Source organism: Crocodylus porosus, unplaced genomic scaffold (genome assembly GCF_001723895.1).
Source record: "Crocodylus porosus isolate Cpor-Errol unplaced genomic scaffold, CroPor_comp1, whole genome shotgun sequence".
NCBI lineage: Eukaryota > Metazoa > Chordata > Crocodylia > Crocodylidae > Crocodylus > Crocodylus porosus.
The window spans coordinates 41,747,310-41,770,847 of record NW_017728910.1 but is presented as its reverse complement, the minus strand read 5'-3'; the positions used below and the strand labels follow the sequence as shown (position 1 = coordinate 41,770,847).

Below are 23,538 nucleotides of genomic sequence, written 5' to 3'. Positions count from 1 at the left end.
GTTTCTTAACCTGGTTGGGAATTCAATACAAAATGAGATATCCCAGTGCAATGTGGCAAACTTTTCACAGGAAACCTAAGGTTTCCTCCCAGGCTCCAGCAGTACCAAGAGAAGAAAGTTTCTGTCAAAAGCTTATTCCAGTAATATGTGAGGGTGATTATACTTCCAAAATCCTGTCATGTTTTTGATGGTGTCTGCAGACAGCTTCTCCTCAGACTGAGGGTTATTATAAAGGAACTTTTCTTAAAAGTATCTTTTCAACCGCTGCCAGATGGGGAAAAGTATTTTTCAGAAAGGGAAGGCAGCTTCTCCTATTCTTCCTCTCAGTTCTACATGCTGGAACTCCTATCAGAAAGCTGAAATTTTGCATCAGCCCTATAAAAAGGTGACTACTTTAAAGTGGGCAACTAACATACATAATAGGCTAGTTTTTCACCAAAAAAGTGCATCTAATACAGCCATTATGGGTAATGCAGCCATAATCCTGTTTGTGAGCCTTCTCACTTTTTCTACCTGGTGGTCAGCTAGCCTACAGACTGCTTGCTGCACACAAATCAGGAAGTCAAGACATGGATGGGATGCAATGTGGGTAATGCCACTCATCCAGCATCCAACAATTTAATGAAAATGGAGCTGAAAATATCCTCGTAAAAAAACGTTATTTAGCATGCAATGTGAAAGCAAATATAATACTAGACCTGTGGTTCTCAACCTTTTTAGAGTTGAGGCACCCTTCATTTGTTTTGAGTCTCCCCCCCCTTGCAATTTTTGTGAATTGATAGTACCCCATTTCAAAATGGAATGCATTTATTACAGTGCTTACCTCCTTAGAGGGGCTGGGTAGTGAAGGAAGGGCAATGGCTAATGATGGTCTAGCCTGACCCTGTACTTACTGCCTCATAGCAAAAAAAGATTTTGTGGCATCCAACATCCTGGCTAAGAATCACTGCATTAGACACTCTCACAAAATCAGAAGTGTAACTAAAGGTGTGTGTAAAAAAAACAGCACCCCCCCACCACCATCTTACACACGACCGCTGCCTAGGGCACAGAGCTGCCCCTTATGCACCTGCACATAATGTATACTCATACCATCCATATACACCCAGTAGAGACTGAAAAGCTTGTTTATTCTTGGCAAATTGCAGTCAAAGTGGCTGACAGTAACAGTAATTTCTGATGCTGACAAACATTTATTAGTTATAAGGGGATGGCTCCTGAGCCATCTCACACCAAGAAATATTACAAGGCACTAAACATTTAGGCTATGCTTGAACACGGGAACCACATTAATGTGCATAGTTTATTCACCAAATGAGACCTTAGTCATGAGATGAACATTTCTGAAACATGTACAATGTGTAATCTTTACTTGTACAATACAATATGCTCACTGTTACCTGACTTAAAAACCAACAATTCATTTAGAAAGCAACTCATGCAGAAAGCAACTCAAAATTAGTGCTGGCTGAAAAAAAAATCAGACAAATTTATGAAAGTTTGTCCCTTTTATAATATTGGAATTGGAAATCTATTTAAAATACAGAATTATTTCAAGTCAGGATACATTTGGCTTCAAAGCATTGGTGAGAAAGGGATTCCATATCCAATGATATCTGATTTGTATTAACCAAACATCTTTTCCAGTAGAGTGAGGCAATTTACTGTAAAAGTCAGGTAAGAAATAATAAAATATAGAAAGCATGCTAAGTTATTGGACAGACTTGCAAACAAACACATTATTAAATAAGGATGATGACACTCTCCTGGACCTGAAACTTGCTGTCTTAGCAATAGCACTAGAAGACTGAACAATCACCTCATTAATGAGGCAACTGCTGAATAAGTTTTCCTGTGCCAAAACTTACATTACTTGGCAGTAGAAATCACTAGGAACACAAACATTTCAAAAATGGAGAATGGAAATATCTCAATACAAAATTAATGAAAATCTGGAAGGAAGAAAATCTGGATACCTAGGAAAATATCTGGTCCATAGGACTAGGGACAGAAGTCATACATAAACTGGTTTAAGTCATAAAAAAACTGGTTTAAACCTGTAACAGAACATTCAGTGCATATAAATCAGTTTCAAAATGGCTGAAATTGGTTTAAGATAAACTTGGTTGAATGTAGTATCAGGCTTAAGTGATTTGGGTCAAACTGGTTTATCAAACATCTGTCCTAGAGCCCTTCCTTGTTCAAGTTAAATCACAGTCCCTCAGCATCCAAGCATCCTTTCCAGCCCTGGGCTGGGCTGTGCTGTGCTGTGCTGTCTGTTCCTGAGAGTAGAGCTGGCCCTGCCCCTGTGCTCCCTTGCTGGAGTAGTGAGGGCTGGCTGACAAGGGGGTGCAGGGAGCAAGCCCAGCTGGGGTCTGGGGCCAGGGAGGGGCATTGAACACCCCTCCCCACACTCAAACTTACTGCTGCCTGCAACTCTGGACTACAAATCCAGGAGGCACCTGGATGCTGAAAGAGGAAGTGATGAGCAGGGATCCAGGTTTTCTGTTTCCCACAGAAAAATGAGTAAAACATGGATTTCCCCCCTTACCGGAATAAAACACAGATTTCTCATTTTAGCAGAGAAACCCGCAGATTTTGCAGTTTTACAATAAGCCCTTGGCAGGCTGGCAGAGTTCCAGCCTGTAAGAGGCTGCAGGGAGTGGGAGGAGGGCAGTCAGGCGGGGGCACCACGTGCACGAATATGCACATGGCCACCAGGCAGCATGGAGAGCAGTTCCAGCAGGTAAGTTGGGGGGGAGGGGGGGGGTTAAGGCCCTCAAAGGGAAGCAGGAAGGGAGTTGGGCAGGGGGACATTTCATTTTAATAATGGATATTGAGGGTTTTATTAGGGAATTTGCAGTTTTTTATCAGGGAAAACCATGATCTCTGATGATGAGTTAACTACTTGCTTTATGGTAGGAAAGATTATACATATAATAACATTAATGTTTGTTGAATTAAACCAAAGAAGAGTAAAAAAACCCAAAAAAACCCATAAATGTTGGAAATTAAGTTACAAACATTGCATTCTACAAATTCAACCTTTACCAAGTTCTGGGAAGAAGAAAATTCTGTTGTGCCAGGCCATAAAGAAGGGAGTTATGATATATTAAGGTGAGAGAAGATTAAAGCCAGGATGAAAATTTCAGCAGACTTGGAGATGATATAGTTGAATTCAGAAGTAGTATTGTACAGGAGGTAGTAGGCAGATTTACAGACAAAGTAATAGCAGGGTAAGTTGAAGGAAAGTTCAGTTTCAAGGATTAGAAAAGCTATACAGTTCAAACAATATACAAGATGGCTTATTCTATGCCTAAGCACAGAAATGTCTTGAAACCAAGCCCTGCACATTTTAACTCTTTCAGGCAAGCATATAAACAATGGTATAAATAACATCTCTAAACTGTAACTGAAAATAAACACAAACTTTAATTTTGATTTACAACTTTTAAAGACAAGGCACACCTATATCATCATGCCTAGGAATGCAGTACAAGAGTTCTGACTCGGATGATTTGCTAGCAGAAATGTAAATAGAATTTACAGATTTTATGAGTGACCAAAACAACAAGAGAAGAACATGCAAGAAAGATAACACAAAGCTATCCTCTAAGGTTAAGCAGTCTTGGTCTGGAAAAAAGTAATTGATTTACTAGCCCAAACATGAATTAAAAGAAAGTATTTTTCAAACATTTTTTGGAATCATTCTTCAATACTTCAATTCATGGACTGTTTAATGGCCATGTCCACATGTGGTATGGTATGGATCTTTGGTTCTCCAAGGACAAGTCGTGCAAGTAGTACATCTTGCACTACTGCTATTTGTTGCTGGAGAACATCTGTGCCACATGCTCTACCATGCAGCAAGTTATCCCGGGAGTGGTAGGAGAGGCTGGGCCCAGCACTGGGCTGGCCTCACAGCCTTACCTGGGCCCCTGGGGCCCTTCTGGGGCTGCAGCAGTAGCAATTATGCCACATGGAGCCTGGCCAGCAGCTGCAGTGTGGCTCTGGGTGGTCCGGCTCCGTTTTTGAGCAGCGTGTGTTGCCTGTGCTTATGCTGCTCCACTTTTTTTCTCCACTGTTTTTTTTTGACTCCTGGATATCCAGGAGTCAAAAAAACCCTCTGTACCGCTTCTTTGCAGTGCAAAGAACAACTAAACGTGCAGTATATGGCACCATAGATGTGTCTACATTGCCACATATTAGACAGCTGCACATGTGGACATGCCCAGAGTTATTTTCATGCCAGATTAAGGATTTTCTTATTGGTTAGATGACAGCGCACAAGTGATAATCTACAGAAAATGTTCATAGATTTATTCAAAAACAAATCTGCTGGCATATTCTAAGTGGAGCTGGCAATGCCACCTTGAAGTAAGTTTGCTCAACTCTTCCTATTATAAGTTCTTGTTTACTCTCACCTATCACATGGCCAAAACTAACACATTTGCTGACATTTCACAAACCAGAAGTCAAGTGATCCCATTCAATCCCCTCCACTCCTACCCTCATTTTGTTGATTTATGTTTCTGTTTGTTTGTTAGCTTTTGGAAGGTTTCAGCAAAAATAGCTCAGCCATTTCTAAAAAAAATGAGACTAGGGAAAAACGTTTATCTGTCTTAAAGAATATCTTACAGCTATTTAAAATACTCTAGCACCTCACTATTTTGAGCAAAGATGTGAAATATTATGGAGGTTGGCAGGGATGTTCCTTTTGTTGTTCTGGGTAATAGCACACACATAATGTAGCCAAGTCATAAGCCTTTAGTGAGGGTGGGGGAGGAAGTCTCTGACTGCACATGTTCAACAAAGCTTGTTAAGTGTTTGGCAGCTAAGATCTCCCAAGATTTGGTCTACACTAAGCATTGTCCAACTGTTCCCAGGGCTGGAGAAGCTGAGCAGGACTTCTCTTGCAGTTGTTCTTCCTGGTTCCTGTGAGTTGAGAGGAGGTGGACTGGAACTGAGAACTGTGCACTAAATCCCCTCCTCTTGCTGGCATGTAGGAAGTCTAGAGGAGAGAAAGCAGTCTCATCAGGAGACAGCAGTACAGAGCAAGTAGACCAAGACAAGCACCTGTAGCTGGAACATGGCACTGTGCTTCAGCCATATCGCTTCCATTTCTGCCAACATACTGCTTGTTCTAGGCTGATTAAGAAAAAGGTAATAGGGATAGGTACTAGCCTTGCAACAGCTTGAGGACATTCATTTCATGCTGGGAGAGGTCAGTTGGCCACACAAAGCTTTATGTCTCCTATGTGCCTCAGACTGTATAAAACAAGCAAGGTTCTTTGGGCAGATGTGATATCTTTTATTAAACTGTTGCCCTGTGGGGTCAGGCCAACTCTCAGGATCTCAATATTGTGTTGTTAGACAGGAGGGTGTGACACAATTGCACATATACACACACACACACACTACGAGCTCAGGCACATACACACCTATCACCAGTTCAAGCACATACACACTACACACTGAAAATTAGACAAAATCAATAGTCAATACCCACACACTCAGTACACATAGACAGATCACTAACTAGTATATCATGCACACAATGCGATATATATACACACACAACCCATGTACAAATACATACACAGGTAAGTTCCTAACTTGGATGGTACAGTGTGTGTGTGTGTGTGTGTGTGCTTGAGGTACCAGGGATACTTGGGGGAAGGTTAAGGTGAGAGAGAGAGAGTTAAAGTGTAGGGAGTGAAAGTTGCTAGAACTGGGATTAGAACCAGTGGACTAGAGAGAAGCTAGGTGAGGAACTGAGGCTTGGGTAAGAACAAGTGGCCCTAGGGTTACTTGAGGTCACTGGTGCACGAGGGTGGGAGGAAAGAAAAAGAAAAAGCCTGGTGGCAAGAGGGAGACAGCCAGGAAAGAGAGAGAGACAGAAACCTGGGAGCTTGGGGCTGAAAACTGAGGCAGAAAGCTGAGATATTGGGGGGGGGGGATAAGTGGTGGCAAGGAGGAGATAGCTAGGAAAGAAACTGAGGCAGAAATGGGGAAGGGGAAAAGGAAGTGGGGATAAGACAGTGGCAAAGAAACAGGGGGTTTGGAGGCAGAGAGGAGCTCAGGACAGGTGTTGGGAGTTGGCAGTGAGCCAGAAGCAGGAGGGGGAGAAATGAGACAGAAGTTAGAGGGGTGAGGAGCAGAGGTTGGAGCAGGGCTGGACTGTAGTAAAGCAAACCCAACTCAGGGGTCCAGATAACAGGTTTATTAAACAGACAACATGCTACACAGCCCCATGAAGTTATTAGTTAACACACACACACACACACACACACACACACACACGCACTCACAATGGCAGCAGGAAAAAGAGATTCAGTGGAAGGGTTGCAGTCCAGGTAGGGAATAGAAGCAGAGTCCAAGTCCTAGGTTAAAGAGAGGGTGCGGGTGATAGCTACCTATCCAGGCTGGAAAGGGGTCCTTGTCCAGTAAGTGTTGTCCAGAGGGCAGTCGCTGGCATGGCCTCTGGGTAGATAGGTGGTGTGGCATGGTGCTGGTGCAGATGGAGAGGGCATCCCAAAGAGTCAGTCTTCACTACCCCTTTTATGGGGCAGACTACCTCTGATCTCCTATGGGGAGGGCCTGTCTAGGCAAGGTCAGTCCTGTCCCAGAGGGCTCCAGGTGTTCTTACTGAGAATGTGCAGCCTGGCACAAAGGTGGGTTGTCTCATTTTTTGTTTCTTGAACACTGATGGTGGTTCCAAGGGCTGGGTCCTTGGTCCAGGGTGTTGATGGTTTGGTCATTCAGAGGGAGCTATTTTTAGACCTACTGCCATTGTCTCTCAAGTGCCCTCATTCATCCCCATTCATTCAGGAACCAGGTTACATAGGAGGGGTAGGTGTGAGTCATAGGTTATACAACCAGGCATGGGGATAAGATGGAGGCTTGACATTACAGAATGGAAACTTGACATGACTTAAGCTAACTTACATATATAGGCCTAAAACAGTAATCACACAATAGAAAAGCAGTAAAAATAAATAAACAAATAAATCAACACAAACATAATAATTATCACTTATAAAACAGTGGATATCTATATAAAAATAGCAGGGTACTTTCATGCAAAGAGGAGAGAAAAATAAAATTTACTACCTAAAATAAAATGTTAAAGCTTATCTTACATCTTACCTTACTTATACTTATCTATAGGGAAAAAGTCAGAAAGGGTTGGGGAAGGGGAGGGAATGAATTTTAAAATAAATAAAAAAAAGAAAAACTGCGGGTTTTGCTACAAGACCAATTATTACTCCTTAGACCCATGTCATTAGACCACTTATTTTGAGCAGAAAGCCATTTAAAGAGTTTTGACGAGCTGTCAAGAGCTGCATGGGTAGCTCTGGCCCTTGACAGCTGCTTTGCCCCCTGGTCACCATCTTAGGACATGAAGCGTTCCACCTACCCCCAAGCCCTGATCTTTGCCACTGGAAGTCCCTCCCCTTGCCCCTGGAAATACTCCTTTCGTGAGGGAAGGGGGAGTACCACCTTAGAACCAGAAAAACCCCCCCAAATAAAACAAATCAAAACAAATCAAACACCTACTATAACGTATTTTAATTTTATTACAAAAAAAAGTTGTCATTTGTGTTTGCATACTATATATAGAAGTGACTGCATAATAATTCAAATAAATGCTTAGTCTTGTAGATTGTGGGGGGGTGGTTGGGGGTGTGCATGTGTGGTACAGTGTGGGAGTGTGGCAGGGTGTGTGAGAGGGTGTAGCTCTGTGGGGGGGCAACACAGTTCATTGGGGGGTTGCCTATATGTAGGGCAGTGTGGGGGAAAGGTGTGGGTGTGTTGTATTTGTGGGGTGTAAGGGAGGGTGGGGGGTGTGGGGACACTCAGGGCACTGGTGTCTGGCAGCGCACAGCTCCAGCCAGAGCTAAACATCATGGTGAGGGATGCAGTCTCCGCCCGGCAGTTTCTATAGCTTGCACTCCCTGCCAAGCTGATTGGCACTTCCCTCCTGTGCCACACAGCCCCAGCAGAGAGGGCAGCTGGCTCTAGCATGTAGGGCTTCCCTCCCATGCTGCACGAGTGTAGGGACTGTGCATGCTTGGTAGGGAGAGCCGGCGATAGAGACTGCCTGGTGGAGGCTGTGCCCCTCACCATGACATGCAGCACTGGCCAGAGCTGCACCCCACTGGGTACCACTGCCATAAGTGCCCTCACCTGCTGCTGCTGCCATTGCCTGCTGGGGCTGTGCACCGTGGGGGAGAGTGTCGGGAAGTCCCCATATCACCCTACCCTCCCTCACACCCACATGCTGCCCACCTGAGCTCCATGCTGCTGCTGCCCCCCTGAGTACAGGCTCCACATTGTCACCGGGCCCAGCCCCATTCTCTGTACTCCTGCCTAGCTGCAGCTCAGGCCCCACCCCTGCTGCTTCCCTACCTGCTGCCCAAAGCCAGCAGGAAACTGGGAAAGCAGAGCAGGTCCCCAGGGACTGCAGCAGTGGCCCCACCTGGAAACTGCCTGCTGGCTAGGTTGAGCCCTTCTGCCTATGAGGGTGGGAGCCAGGTTCAGTAGGATATGTTTGGGGGTGTGTGTACAGTTAGGCGCCTTGCTCCGACCCTCATGGGCAGAACGGCTGGGTGAGGTACAATTTGTATGTGGGCACTGCACTCTAAATGAAAGTGCCTGGCAGGCTAGATCCAGCCCATAGGCCATAGTTTGGCTGTCCCTGCCTTAGACCATCATGGCTACAGCCACAACCCCTCATACTGTAGAAAAGGCCTAGGCCACTATCCTGGTGAATTCAAAGGCACAATGGATTTATGGATCACTGGCACTGACCATGGTAGGAGTGAGATGACACTTTCTCTAGGACAGGGAGTGGTTGTTTCAATGACTGAAGTTTGAGTTGGTTAGTTCCCAAGGTCTTCTTCCTGTGTCATCCATCCCTCTATTTGAGGACCTTCTCCACAGCACTCAGTACAATGTAAAAACAAGTCTTTAAACAGCAATTTTGTGTTGAAAATATCTCTAACATACTATTATAGGTCTCCATTTATTGGGTATTATGGATTCACCATCAAATGGACTCCATCTAAAAAAGGCTTTCCCCCTCCTTCCCTACCTGCCAGCTGACTAATGAGGTTGCACATGTATAAATGAAAATATCCCTTGGCCAACAGAAGCTTTATTGCTGGCAATGACACATGAGCAGGAAAGGCTCCAGCTTGATTTTCAGATCCCCAGGTGAGTTTGCAAGGCTGACAATTAGGAAGCATTACTTCTGAGAAGTTCCATTACTTGCCAACTGAGCAATTCATTCACTTCCCTAGATGCAGACGCAATCTCCATTGATACAGTGAGTTTTCAGAGTACAGCGACAAAGGTCCTGCTTTCATGCAAGTGCCCTTACAATTAAAGAACAGAAGGAATAGATTCTGATTAATATACAACAGAATGCCAAATACCATCCAATCATCCCACATTGTTTCATGATGTGTAGTTAATCAAAAAGCAGAGTCTCCACTGTGCAGATCTCCATCTGCACCAATACTGAATTCAAAATCAATTGATTTCTAGTCATGCTACATTAACCCAGTAAATGAAATATTTTATAATACAGTATATTTTTTGTTACACTCAGTTTGTTACACTGAGTTTTGGCAGGATACTGATCAACTGTGTCTTCCTGACTTCAAAGTGCAGTTGTTTGGCATTCTATTGTAATAATTCTTATATTGGGTGTTTTCATAACTTCCTCAAGTGCATCAGCAAGTAACTCTCTACTCATCTACTGCAAAATTTTTACACTGTAAAAATATATTTAAAAAGACTAAAGCTACCAGAGGTTATGATTACAAAATAGGCCAGCAGGAAATGGGTCAAGAGCAAAAACCAACTAGAACAACATCGGAGAGTTCCTTGAATTAATGTAGCCCGGGTGTACATGGGTTTGTACTTCCCTCTCCAATTGAGGGAATTATTGGCAGGGCAGTGTGTTGTGGAGGGACACAACAGCCCAGAGGCTGCCTCCGTCCCCTATAGAGTCAGGCCCAGTCAATCAATTACTTAACTATATACAGATTTATTATTACAACAAAACCATTAAAGGGTAAGGACACAGATTTTATATATGTACAAATTTACAAAACAATAAACTCTATACTACACACACACACACACACACACACACACACACAGAGTTATCGTTTCAAAATACAGATGAACAATAGAACAAACCAGACCAAAAGATATTGATTGGACAACCTTATGACTCTATTAATATACAAACTATTACTTCAAATTATTCACATAAACTATAAGGCACAGTCTACAAATATAACCAGTTGTCCTTAGACTACCTGGTTGCCCTCCAGGGTAGGAGCCCCACTCCCAAGGTACCACTACAGGAAAGGAGATGGGGGGAAAGAAAAGGAGAGGAAGACCCCAAAGACTCCTAAGCTTCCCCACTATCACCCAGAAGTGGCCCACGTGGTGCCCATTCGTAACCCTTGGGGGGGGTCCCTCCCTGTCGGGACCCTCTCTCCAGGGTAACTTACTACTCCACAGTCCCGGAGGATTGCCTCTTGTTCTCCAGGTTAAGCTCTGTTCCCCGCCAAGTTTTCCTGCTGCCTGACTCTGCTGCCGCCATTGTAGCTTAGGGCCACATGCACCACTGTGTGTAGTGAGCATTTTGCCTTGGGCTAGGGGTTGGAGGCCTGGACAGTCTCATGCAGCACCAGGGCTCAGTCTGCTCCTGGACCCTCTGGGCAGCATTGTCTGCCCCGTGTCAGCAGCTGTAGACCCAAGCCACCTCAAGCGGCACCCAGGGTCTCTCACCCTCCCTGCAGCGCCTCCTGCACCAAGCTCCCAGCCTTGTTCCAGGGGTTGAGGACCTGAGCTGCCTCAGGGGCTCCAAAGATCCTGCTCCGTGCACTAGCCTGTGCACTGTGTCTCTGTATACACACCAGAGGTTGCAGACCCAAGCCACCTCATGCAGCTCCCAGGGTCTGGACACTATGCGCCGTGCTGTGCACTGAAAACCTGACTGCTAGACCTGTCTGCCTCTGCCTGCTGAAAGAAGTCTTCAGGGGCTATTCCTGGCTCTTCACCCTGCTAAGCAGCTTTCCTCAGCTCTTCTAAGCCCATCTCTTCTCTCTTCTCTGTCCCTGATACATCCCCCCCTGTGCTGGGCACCCAGCTCCTTGTATATGCTCTAAGGCTCTGCCCCTGAAGTCTTCTGGACCTGACAGTTTGCAGTCTTCAGTCAGGTCCAGGGGAGCTCTTCTTCCTCCCCTCCCCCGGAAAGGGACGTGATGTTATTTCTCTTGCTGGCTTCTGATTGGTGGATGGGCTCCACCAATCAAAACAGCAGGATCTCAAGCCTGGGACTCAACCCGAGCTCTGAAATGTAAGCTTGCTACACTAATATGTGTATAGTACGGTATATTATTGTTATTTTAACATTCTTGTAAACAATTTTTATGATATAGATAAGAGTTTTTACCAATAGACAGAAAAAGTGGCTTCTACAACAAACATCTTTCAATCTAAGACAACATACCTGCCAACTTTTCCAAAAGAAAGAAAAGATTGTAGACTGGGACATGAAAAAGATTGAAGATTGGAAAAATGTTCTTTTGAATGTGTTTTTGTTATTCAAATGTCAGCAACATATTGCAGAGATGCACACGATAAAATTCAAAAGCACTCATAATTACTTGGCTTTATGTTTGACAAAATACAATTGATAAAAAAATGGGAAACTTAAAAGCTACAGGAATCTAACTGTTTAGTCTATGAAAAATGCTATGATTAATAGCAGAGTCATTCTTATTTTTAGCATTCCAGAGTTCTGCAACTCGTTAAAATAGATGTTACTTTCTTAGGTATTGCAAGATATACCGCACAGACCTTAAGAAACCTATTAAATGGTTTGCAACTAGAGGAAAAACATGCTGGGGGTAGGGGAATGCTAGATATCCTGCTGTTCCTCTGGGCTAAGTACATGAGTCAGATCTGCAAACTGACAACTGGGGCAGAGATAAAAACAGCCTGCTTTGTACAGTACTAGGTAGTGCACCTGCTGAGATGTTGGCAGGTATACGTGCTGCCCAACAGGAAGCTGAGGACCATGAAGCAGCCATGGTTCTACAAGGTCTTAAACATTTTCTGGAGCAAGTATGACCTGCTCAAAGAAACCCCTGAAACAATGACCAAGCACCAGAAGATGCAGGAGGCAGTCAAGAGCCAAAGACAGACTGTCAGCTGTGGACCTGCTCCCCAGCAACAGCTGCAAGGCCATGTGAGAGTGAATCTTCACTAGGGGCCGATGGAAAGACCACAGGAATTTGAACTGGCAGGCAGCCCACTGGGCAGAGAAGCCAAGCCAACTTCACGAGGAAAACTTGCCAAGGGAAAACAGAGACAATCCACCACCTCCTGTGGGTATGCCCATACACCAAGGTGGTGTGGAAAAAAAGTAAACCTTCTCCGCTGAGTGGTGACAGGGGTCAAAACCTTGACCAGAGTCCTGCATGGATACCTGACCAAACAACAGAGGTCCCCATCAGCCTGCTTCAACCAGTTCATCGCCTGCATCAGGAGTGCACTATGTAAGACCAGGAATCTTCTAATGTAGTGACACACAAAGCTCTCAGTCAAGGACTGTATTAAAATAGGACTGAGCGAGCTGCAGACATGCTACCAGAAGACAGTAAGAGAGAACAGTGAAGAGGCAGCAAAGATCATCTGGCAGATAACCACTTGCACAGTGTTCAAAAACACTCTCTCGGTGAAAAGAGCAGTGACAACATGGAAGAAGTTAGGGACAGCAAAAAAGAAAGTGGATTGAACAATGTGGACAGTGGAGGAAAAGGAGATGACAACAAGGACAGTGGCAGCAATAACGGAAATAGTAACAGCAACATGGACTACAGACCAAAGACTAAAGAAAGGAACAGAGGGCAGAGGCAGGCCACCGTAATTCTAATGACGAAGGGAATGTGGATGGTTTCAAGGGTGTGCAGGGGTAAGAACTGTAATGGGTGTATGGGTGCGCAAATTGTAACGGATGCGCAGGAGCATGTATTATAATGGGTATGTGATACTGTAATGGTGAACATGCTGGAAAGGTGTAGTGTACATATATAAAAAATATTGTTGCAAAAAAAATTCCTGTTGGCTCGCAGGGTCTTGTACGTATGATCTCAGCCTCTTGTGGCCCAAAATCACCTTGAATGGCATCATGTAGTTAACAGGGGAGACTTGTCCAATGCATTGCAGGCAGGCCCCCTGGCAGAGTCTACTACAGCCTCCCAATGGGAAAGTCTTGGCTACATACTTGATTTTTTATAGAGATGGGGGATTTCTCCCTAGTTTCCTCCAAAGCCTTTAGGTTTGGGGCCTGCACATAGGATGCCTGCCATGGATTTTAGAGTATATGAAGCCCCAGGCTGAAAAGTCTGGGAGGGAAGATTTTTGCTGGTAGTAGCACCCCACAGACTTGAAAGACTGAGCTCAGTCAATATAATTTGGAACTGATTTGGCTAATTTGTCTGACACACAAAATAAAATTAAAAAAGAAAAAGGAGCATATCTTTTCTGCAAGGGTTGTATTATCCTATGGGTTGCACTAGGAGAGGTGGAAACTCGATTGCACAGTTTTGTGGCAATGGGGGACTGCTTTCTTGCAAGCAACTTCATTTCCCTTTGTTTTGTATCTCAGTTCACTTTTATCTTCTGCAATGTGATTTTTCCTGTGAAATTTTCTGAAATCACAAATCATTAGTCTTTTCTGATTTCTCATTATCATCTGTGGTCTTTATTTCCCTGGGTTGTGTTTTCTAATAATGTAATCATAAGGCCTACTGTTATACTCAGTTCTAGGAATGCAAGATCAAGTCACATCATAGCTGTTCATCTGTAAACATCAGGGATTGGGTAGTACAGTGTCAACATGGCCATTTGCAGGAAAACAAGAGTAAAATGAGTGTAAAGTACAAAAGAAAGCCTGTGATGTTATTTTGTATATATATTTACATGACTTCTGCTCTTTACCCCATGCCCATCCTTGAATTATTTTACTTAAAAAAAAATATCAATATCTAACCTGATAAAACCAGTAATGAAGTGTGGGTGTAAAGTCTTCCAATGACAAACTTTTTGAAAGCTAGACATTTTAAAATTAGAGCAAAAACCTGAAGATTCTGGAAACTTTCTTCACCTGGAAAAAAAAAATCAAACATATCTTCACCCTCAAAGCAACTGCTGATGTCACTCAAATGTTAAATTCTTCTCTCTGAACAGAAGTCTCATTTTTGATACATATCTTAATTTATTCACTTACAGGTATAGTCTGAGTTATTCATTTGGGTCTCCCTAAGGTAACCCCCACGCTTAGAAAAAGGTCAATTTTTTTATGTAACTTGCTTTATTGATGTAACCTTAACATACAAAAGCAGGACTATACATCGTTTAATACTGCTTTTCAGTAGCTTGAGAACATCTATTAAAACAGCATTTCCAAAGCCTTTATTTTTCTTCTTTGAAGGAGTTAATTATACAATAACCAGACACCTGAAACTTCTAGCTATCTCTTCCAAAGTGCTCTGGAAGTGTTTTCTAACATCTAACAAGACAAACTTCAAAATGAGAAATTTCTAAATAGAAAAATTAAGCTCACCACCTGATAATTCTAACATAATAAAAGCCTTAGTCTGTCTGTCTATAATGCTTTAATCGCACTCCAAATATTTGCCTCGGCTGAGGGGGATGATGGGGACTGGAGCAACGCCATGATGGAGGGGACGGAGCAAGGAGCCAAGGCCAGCAGTGCTGGCCTTGCCCCCCTGCACCGTGGAGGTGGCAGGGGTACGCGTGCTGGCTGTGCAGTGCTGGTCTCACCCTGCCCCACATGGTGGAGCACTACCATAACCGTGGGGACTGGGGCTGGAGCTGGGTCCCCCCCCAACAAGGCTCCTTGAAGCCAGGGGCTGGAGTGCCCCCCCAGCCCCTCTCACAACACCAGCTGGCAGGGAGGGTGAGGCAGCGGGGAAGAGGGGAGGAAAGGAGAGGAGTGGGAGGTGGGCTGACCAGTGGCCGCACCCCGCCATGACCACCACCACTGTGGCCGTGACCTCCACTGCAACCTCCACTGTCGCGACCACCACTGCTGTTGTGGGCACCGGCCCTGGCCTGAAGCGGATGTGGGGGGAGGGAAGGTAGTAACACTGGCCTCAGCCCAAAGGGGCAGGGGAGAGGAGGGAAGTGGCTGCAATCCCAGCCTGAGTCAGGGAGTAGGGGGCCGGATGCAGACCTCTGTCCCCACCCTCCTCTCCATCCCCCTCCCAGTCATTCTTGATGGGCAATTTGCCAGTTCAACATTGCAACCAAAGCTGACCCCTTAAGGATGCTCACTGTAGTACTGTATTCTTGTTTTCTGGCTATTTGTATAATTGTGGACATTAAAAGCAATTAAATATGTTCAACTGCACAATGTATAGACCTTTCCAATAAATGTACTGTACCTGGAAGATTCAAACTAGTGGGCTGTCTGCTTCTATATATATACACACACAGACTGTTTCATTATGTAGGCAGTACAGCCACAAAATTCCATCTGTTCCCATTCCTTTGCCCCTCACTTTTTTTTATTGCTTATTTGCATCAGTCTTCTCTTCCTACCTAAAGTTTTTAATGCAAGTGCCTGGAGTTCACTGATCTTATTTCTAGTTTCTCACACAGGTTTCAAATAACCTTGACAGAGTAATATAATAATTTTCCTTAATTAGCTCTATTTGAGAGAAAAAACTAAACACTACAATGCATATTCTAAATAGACCTTTGGGAAATCAAAGCATCACAAAGACTGTACAAAGACTAATTTAGTCAGCTCAGATCTGGCTAGCTAAAGAAGCTAAGTTTGATTTTAATGCACAAATATAAAAAAGAAATAGCAAACTTAAGATCAGACAATTGAAAGCAGAATCTTGGTGAACAAAACTTATAGAGGGTTTTTGTTTGTTGGTTTGTTTTTAAATGGATTGTTTTAAATGGTTAATAAAGCATGAACAAAGACATGGGAGACATAAGATAAGATATATGGAAACCAAAATGTTAATTAAATATGGCTGAACTCTTAAAGGTCACTGCAGGTTAAAGAAAACAAATTAAATGAATTTTTCTATTTGTGGGAGTAGTTGAACTATGCTTGCTACATTTTGTATTACTGATTAAATTTTCTGTAGCATTCAGGCTCAATTGGATCCCATTTTTATAGACTGTTAACCTTGATACAGAATGAACAATATACATGACAAAAATGTGAACACTAAAATCAGCTGGTGACAGAAATTTTCATCTGGCATCAAGTGAGGGAAAAGTTTTCAGCACCTCCCAATAAAATCTGTGTCTAAGATGAGTTTCAATTTCCTATCAGCAGTGACATGAAGTAGGAAATCAACATTAAGATTATAAGAAATTTGTGGACTGATCTCCATGTATTTCCAGTAAGAAATCCTGTTTTATTAATCTTGCAGCCAATTTTTAGATATTGCATTGTGGAGATTACATATGCATTGAAGAATCATGGAAAGGTTATTGCTCAGGTCTGTAGGGAGAACAACTCGAAGTATCATCAACACAATATGAACCTCAGTTGTAATGGATATTTATAGAAATCGACAATAGAGATAAAGAAATCTTGTTATTTTCCAAAAAATCTTAATACTGTGGGCATTTGGTATAAACATAAGTCAAAGCTGATTAGGCAGCTGCTACACAATGCTGCAAAAACATCTTACAGAGCAAAAGGAATATGAAGCCTTAGGTTTTTACACCAGAGCTTGGTATACAAAAGCATGCCAGAATCATGGAGGAAGTTTCCTTACTCTGCAACATACTTCTTGTGAGTTGTTAGCTTACCACTGAGCCTGAAGTGTAGCTTCTACACTTTAGTTAGTCTAGCCTGGGGCACCTGGGTTTACCCAGCCAAGACAGTAACATCCTATTTGGTACTAACGAGATAATAACTTCCTTACATCCGAATTTTATTTTGCTAATATTTTAAAGCACTGAGGGTCTCAGAGAGAAGGCACTTGTTATAGTCCTGAACTTATATTTTTTATTAGAAGAGTATTTTTACTACTCAAAATTACATTTTACTGAACGAAAAACTTACACTGTCAATTAATGTGATTTTCCCGCGATGCATGAATGTGGTCTCTAATAGGTATTATGCAAAGTAACAATAAACTTAGAGGTATGTCCATTCTATGTGGCAATGTGTCATCATTTATCAACATTATCTGCCTTCCTCCACTAAAAAAAAAATTTCCTTTCAAAAGCACATATGTTAAATTCCAATATCTGAAGACCTTTAGCTTCTCATACTGCACTACTGCTATTATGGAGAGAGTAAAGTAAAAAGCAAGTCATTTAAAGAAGGTGACCTTTATGCCAGAGTAGCTTCCATTAAAGCAGTTTGCACAAAACGAGACAACTCCTTAAAAGGTACAACATGGCAGACTATTATTGTTTCATTTCTCCAAGATGAAATGAAGCTTGTTCATCTAAAAAAAAGAATAAGGTCAGCGGGGAAAGATCTGCAAAAAAACCCAGTGCATCACTTAAGAGATCATTCAATGAATTCCAAGCACATGCTTATTCTTGATCCTTTTCTAAAGGGAACTGGTGACTAATAAAACACAACTGTTCATTAACAATGTACATTAACTGTACGTTATAGTGTAGCACTATCTTGTGTATAAAGTTGAACTTTTCCATAAGAATATGGAAACTGATCTTTATTGGGAGGGGAGGAGGTAGGAGGGTGAGAGAGAGAGAAATAAAGGATGACATAAGTTAATTTATGGCCCCATTTATTTTGCAAACAATAATAAATAATAAACAATATTATTACGTAACAATAATGTACATAACAAGAGGTGTGCTAGACAAACCAGCTATAATACCTGATTTACACTGGAGAAGTTAAGCTTTTTAATAGAGTAAAACTGCTCTGATGAAATTCTTATGGATTATATTTCATTAGTATAATAGTGAAATAGCCATTAACCATCATAATCTAGACCTTTAATTTCTGGCCCATCATGAACTCCATGGTCCTAATCAGAGACTAATGGTGCCAATTGCTGCTGGCAGGTGTTCCTTAGAAGTGTGCTCCCCCTTCTGCCAGTCAAGTTGAGGCACAGTCCCACATGATCAACAGTCTACATTCTTCAGGGCAACTGAGGAAGGAAGGCCCCAGGGAAGATGAGGAAGGCAAATATATTATTCTCCATCTTGGCAGTTACCACCACAAGACAAAAATATAGCTCTAAGTCTTTAAGGTGCACTATTTATGAAAATGAGGAGCAGGTGATGCTTACACTAAAAAGCTGTTAGCAACTCAGAATTAGGCATTTTGCCAAATGCTACCCACAGCTTGGAAAAGATACTCTCATGATCTGCTATTACCCTAATGACCAGAAGTTGGGACTGTATTACAGGGAAGAAAGATCACTAAAAACACTACCACTAAATTCATTTACAACCAAGGTCTTTAAATGATCTTAACCATGGTCTTCATTTATCTTATATTTGTAATTGGTGTGCCCATTTTAACAGAAAAATGTATAGTTTTAGGCGTAAAGCTGGAAAATTGCTTTGCTGGATTCTGATTTTTACTTTAATTACACATCAGTAAATCATAATAGTATATGAGTAGGACATAGTAGATCCAGAGACCCCAAGGAATTGCATGAACACATGAACCGTGACCCCAAAAGATTAGTTTAGTGCAGGATTTAGCAACCTTTTACTAATAGTGGCTAGGTCAGAAACCTCAGCCCGATTCCCTTCTGCCATCTAGCTATTTTTGCTCTGTCTGCTCTTTTAGCCTTCCCCTTCTCTACTCCTCCAGTGATGCAGCCCCTGTTGAAAAACACCACAAACAGCATGGTGAGTGAGAATCTGGACTGGCTAATTGGTGGTAACCCTAAGCATATGCTGTAGTGGAGGGCAAGGCAGCAGTTCTCCACGCAAAGCAGGAACACTGAAATGGCAGCAAAGGAGAAGCCTGCTGTTAATACACAGAACATGGGCTGGATTATATGGCTGAGAAGCAGTAGGGCAGGGGTTGTCAACCAGGGGCACATGTATCCCCAGGAATACTTGAGAAGGCGCTAGGACTATGCATGGGTGGGCAGGGATGGAGCGCCACCACACACCATCCCGTGGTGCCATGCAGGCACCAGCCACCTGCCTGGACGTAGGGTGTAGGGGAAGCTTGCATGGGGAGGCTGCTGCCGCTCCAAATTTAGCTGCGTACCATCCCCCAGCCCCACTCCACGTATGGCTGCCAGGAGTACACAGCTCCAAAAAGCTTGAAAACCCCTGCAGTAGAGGATCAGCACACTGTTATTAAAATGCAGGCTGGATCAGACCTTTGTGGGACAGATCCAGAAGCATATCTTGGATTTTGCAAAGTGGGGGTGAAAGAGCAGCAACTAGCACTACAAGGGTGGCTGCACTTTCTGCTCCCAACCTTCTCCCCACACCACAGTGGGCAAAACACACTGCAGGTGCAGCAGTCAGGGACCGTTTTAAGTTTCCCAAATGGGTAAAAATTCCCCCACTTCTTTCTTCCTCCTCAGAGGTATGTCCTCCTCCCTTTCGCTTCTCTTCTCCAGTTGCCACTGTCCCCACTGTCTCAGGGGTGAGAGGAGCTCCAGAGCTGCTACTGCCCAGCTCCAGGTAGGCTGAGGGGGCTGGGCTCAGTCCAGGACAGCAGCAGTGGCAGGCAGGTTCCTCTTTCCCATTCCTGCTCCTGGGCTGAGGGCAAGGCAAACACCCAGGCAGGGAGGGGGAACCCACCATCTCTGCTGTCCCAGGCTGGGCCTGGCCCCTGGGCAGTCCAGCCGGAGCTGGGCAGAAGTGGCTCTGGAGACTCCCCCCGCCCCTTTGAGCAGGGGAGGGAATGGCAAGGGATGTGCATCTGAGCATGGAAGGGAATGTTTACCTGATTTGGGGACTTTAAAAAGTCCGTAGCTGGAGATCTTTCAGTGTGGTCAGAAAGCAAGGTGAGACCGTGACACTGCATTGCCTCTGGACCCACCGCTGGTCAGCTCTGATCTCTTCCTGGGCTAGATCTAGCCCACCAGCTTCAGGTTGCCAGCACTGATTTACTGCATCACATACACACTTACTTTTGGCAAAAAAAGTAGTAACTGTTAAAAGGTGGCATAAAGTAACTTATGTGAGCATCTACAAATTGTATCCAGAGACAGTTATTTCATTTTCAGAACTAATTCTAAGTTGAGTACCACTAGCAGAATTTTCAGTGCTAACTTAACCATGAAAATGCCTGTCAAATTCATTATTCATATGTGAATACTCTCCTCTTGTCTAAGCTTATCATGGTAAGTTGGAAAGAATCACCATGGCTCTTCATATGGACAAGACAAAAGCACAAAAGCTCTCAGCATGCGCCCAGACTAATTCCATTATTAAATTATTCAATTTGGAAAAGTGACTCTAAACATCAGTCATTTCACTAAGTCATAGTTAAAGTGCCTGAAAAATTCCACCCCTCCTCTCCCATGGGTATGTTTGGGCAAGTTTGGATAAAACTGACTATTGCATCTGGATTCAGACTAATCGACTATATAGAAAAATATATACAGCACATTAACAGATTGCTCATTCTCAAAATAGGCAACAAACCTTGTGTCAGGGGATGGACTCAAAAAAAGAGCCCATCATGAATCATGAAGCACATCAACAGCAAAATCCTAAACAGATCTCTGTCACTTTCCAACTTTTAAAATAAGTACCTTTGGATGTTTGCCTGATAGTTGGTTTAAAATAAAACTCTTTCCAAGGAAAGGAGTGCAAAATGCAGCAAGTCAATAAAAAAGAAACTATTATATTAATCCTGTGCTTACTTTTGTAATCAGTAATCCAGCAATTAACTCAATTAAAAAAGGAAGGAGAAAATCTATTGAAGTCAATACTAGCAATTATCCTTTATGTGGGACTTTCAGCTACAGAAATCCAAGTGCACAAGCAGTAGCATATATTTCTCTAAGCTATTCCAACATACCTTGACCACATCCATGGCTGAAAAGACAAATAATTCTTCTTACCCACAATTCCTGGGATTGTCAGCAACTGTTTCAATTAATGTTACTTTTGTGAGTGCTTGTACAAATGAAGCAGTTATCAAAAGCCAGATCCATAGATCCATAAAATGCCTTAAACAGAGGTTAGCCACCTAAACACACCCGAATCCAAAAGTCACAGGCATCTAAACCCTAATCCACCTAAACTCACTAGACACCTTCCTGCTTAACCTAGATGTTTTCTAGGCACTGCAGATCTGGCTTTGTCCATGTTCAAAACTGTGCTAGTCTGAGGAGTTCTTCACCTAATTTGCTGAAGTGGACTTGGGATCCAGCAACCAGGGAAAACAGTACTCAAATCCCATGAGGGACCACAATCCATTCTGAGCAAGCATAACACATGCAGATAAGATGAGGGACTCATGAAACACAACTGGAGCCACATCAGCCAAAGGGAAAGAAAAAGGTGGTATTTAGCTTCTTCTTTGATTTCCTATTGGTTAGATCAGTGTTTTTCAAACTTCCTCAAGTCATACAATCCTTTCACTTCTGCTGCTGCATAATCCTACCCTACCCCTACCCCTTGTTCTGCAGGCCATGTGAGCTGATGTGGAGTCCGATGACCCAGCATGGCAGTGGTAGCTGTCATTACCTGCAGTCTCTTTGTGAACCCCTGAGGACCCACCGTGGAACTCCAGGGTTCCAGGGAACACTGCTTGAAAACCAGTGGGGTACAGCACTCACCCCAGATACAAGACTTCCTGAGCCTCATGAAATTCAAACCCACATCTTCCACCTTTCAGGTGAAAGGAACAGTCACCAGGTACACAATTATTATTTTAAGAAGCTTCAACTAGAAAAGAACAAGAGTGTGTATCTGGATTCAAATTTTGTATCTTGGATCCATTTCTAATTTCCAGACAGAAATAACAATGAGTGGACCTGTGATAAACAATTATACCTGTACATCTCAAGGAATATTTTGTTACTGCAGCAAAGCTGCCAGAAAAACTATCTTGTGGGCCCAGTAGAAATGTGGATCATTTGGGGGAAAAAAACGTCTTAGCAATGGATCTATTAATAAAAAAGATGTTTGAAAACAAAAGCAAGTCAAGGCAATGCCTAAAAAAGCTGGTATTAAGTAGGGGTTGCAACCTCAAAGGCTATGGAATCCACTCCCCACCCCACACATTCCCCAGTGTCACAGGTAGCCCCATCATAAAATTTCTTTCAGATATGGATTCAGCAAGCCTTTTCTTTTATCTCACTGCTTCTGGCTCATCTCTAAATTCTATGACCAGAATGATCATAATCGAGTTAAGATTACCTGCAATTGTCTACAGAAATATTTTCCAAGCTTCAAGAAGTCATGTCCTTAACATTTTGCATCACATCTAAAAGTAGCAACTTGTTAGAAATCAAAGTTAACCCAGAGAACAGAGGGAGGGGGAAGGCAGAGAAGCAAAAGCAACAATACCACTCAAAACCTCTTTTTAAAATTCTTTTTGCCTAGTGTCAGTATAAGTAACCCCACAAATTACCATATACACACAGAAAAGGAAAAATACACTCTTTTCTACTATGTTTATTTTGTGAGTTTAACAGCTCAGACCTACTTTTTTAATAAGGAGGGAGCCTGAATAGGACCATAGAGGGAGGGTATGGAAGTCATTCTGTTGAGGATGCCACTTCCCTTGCAAGAAGTCTCACCCTCCCATTGGCTGACTGGAGCAGAAGAGAACTGATTGGCTCTTTGCTTCTCATTAGACCTGCCTGGCAGTTCTGAGCTTTGCCTTGCCCCTCCTTGCCTTCCATATTTGTAGTGCAGGGCTAGGAACACAAGTTACACAGAAACCAGTTTAAGTGAGCAGAAACTGGTTTAAACCTGTAACGGAACAGAAGTTCAGTGCACACAAACCAGTTTCAAAATGGCTGAAACCAGTTTGAGATAAACGTGGTTGAATGTAATATCAGACATGGGCGACTGCTGCCTTCTGAATCTGGGGGCCCCAGCAGGGCAGAGCTGGGGGGGGGGGCCCCCAGAGGCCAGCTGGTGAGCGTGGCACTTACACCACTGCCATGCCACATGTGGAAGTGCCAGCACTTCTGCCACTGGTGTACCACCAGCAGAGGCAATTTTAGCGGGGGAGAGGGGTAGAAGCACTCTCCGTGCCCCCCTGCCAGCCAGAGCACTTCCTGTCGGGGGGGCACCAGTGCTCTCGGGGGGTGTCACGTGCCTCCTTGTGCTCCTCTCCACGCATTGCCTATGATATCAGACGTAACTGACTGAGGTCAAACTGATTTATGGAGTATCAGTCCCAGACCCTTCCTGGTTTAAGTTAAATCAAAGTACCCCAGCTTCCCAGGATGCTTTGCAGGCCTGCGTTGTGCTGTGCTGTGCTGTCTGCTGTAGCAGAGCAGGGGTGGCTGCGCCCCTCTGCTC

At 43.4% G+C, this 23,538-nt stretch overlaps 1 protein-coding gene across 2 annotated transcripts in view; it reads right to left on the bottom strand.

Moving 5' to 3' along the window:
• The window catches only part of SPSB4 (splA/ryanodine receptor domain and SOCS box containing 4), a 121,871-nt gene that overhangs the window by 5,352 nt on the left and 92,981 nt on the right, over positions 1-23,538 (bottom strand). Inside the window, exon 2 of one of the 2 annotated variants that reach the window (XM_019533081.1) lies at positions 14,084-14,197. The exons of the other annotated variant lie outside the window; for it this stretch is intronic. Within the exon in view, the coding sequence (XP_019388626.1) occupies positions 14,084-14,197 (114 nt within the window). The remainder of the gene's footprint in view (positions 1-14,083; positions 14,198-23,538) is intronic. 2 annotated transcript variants of the gene reach the window in all.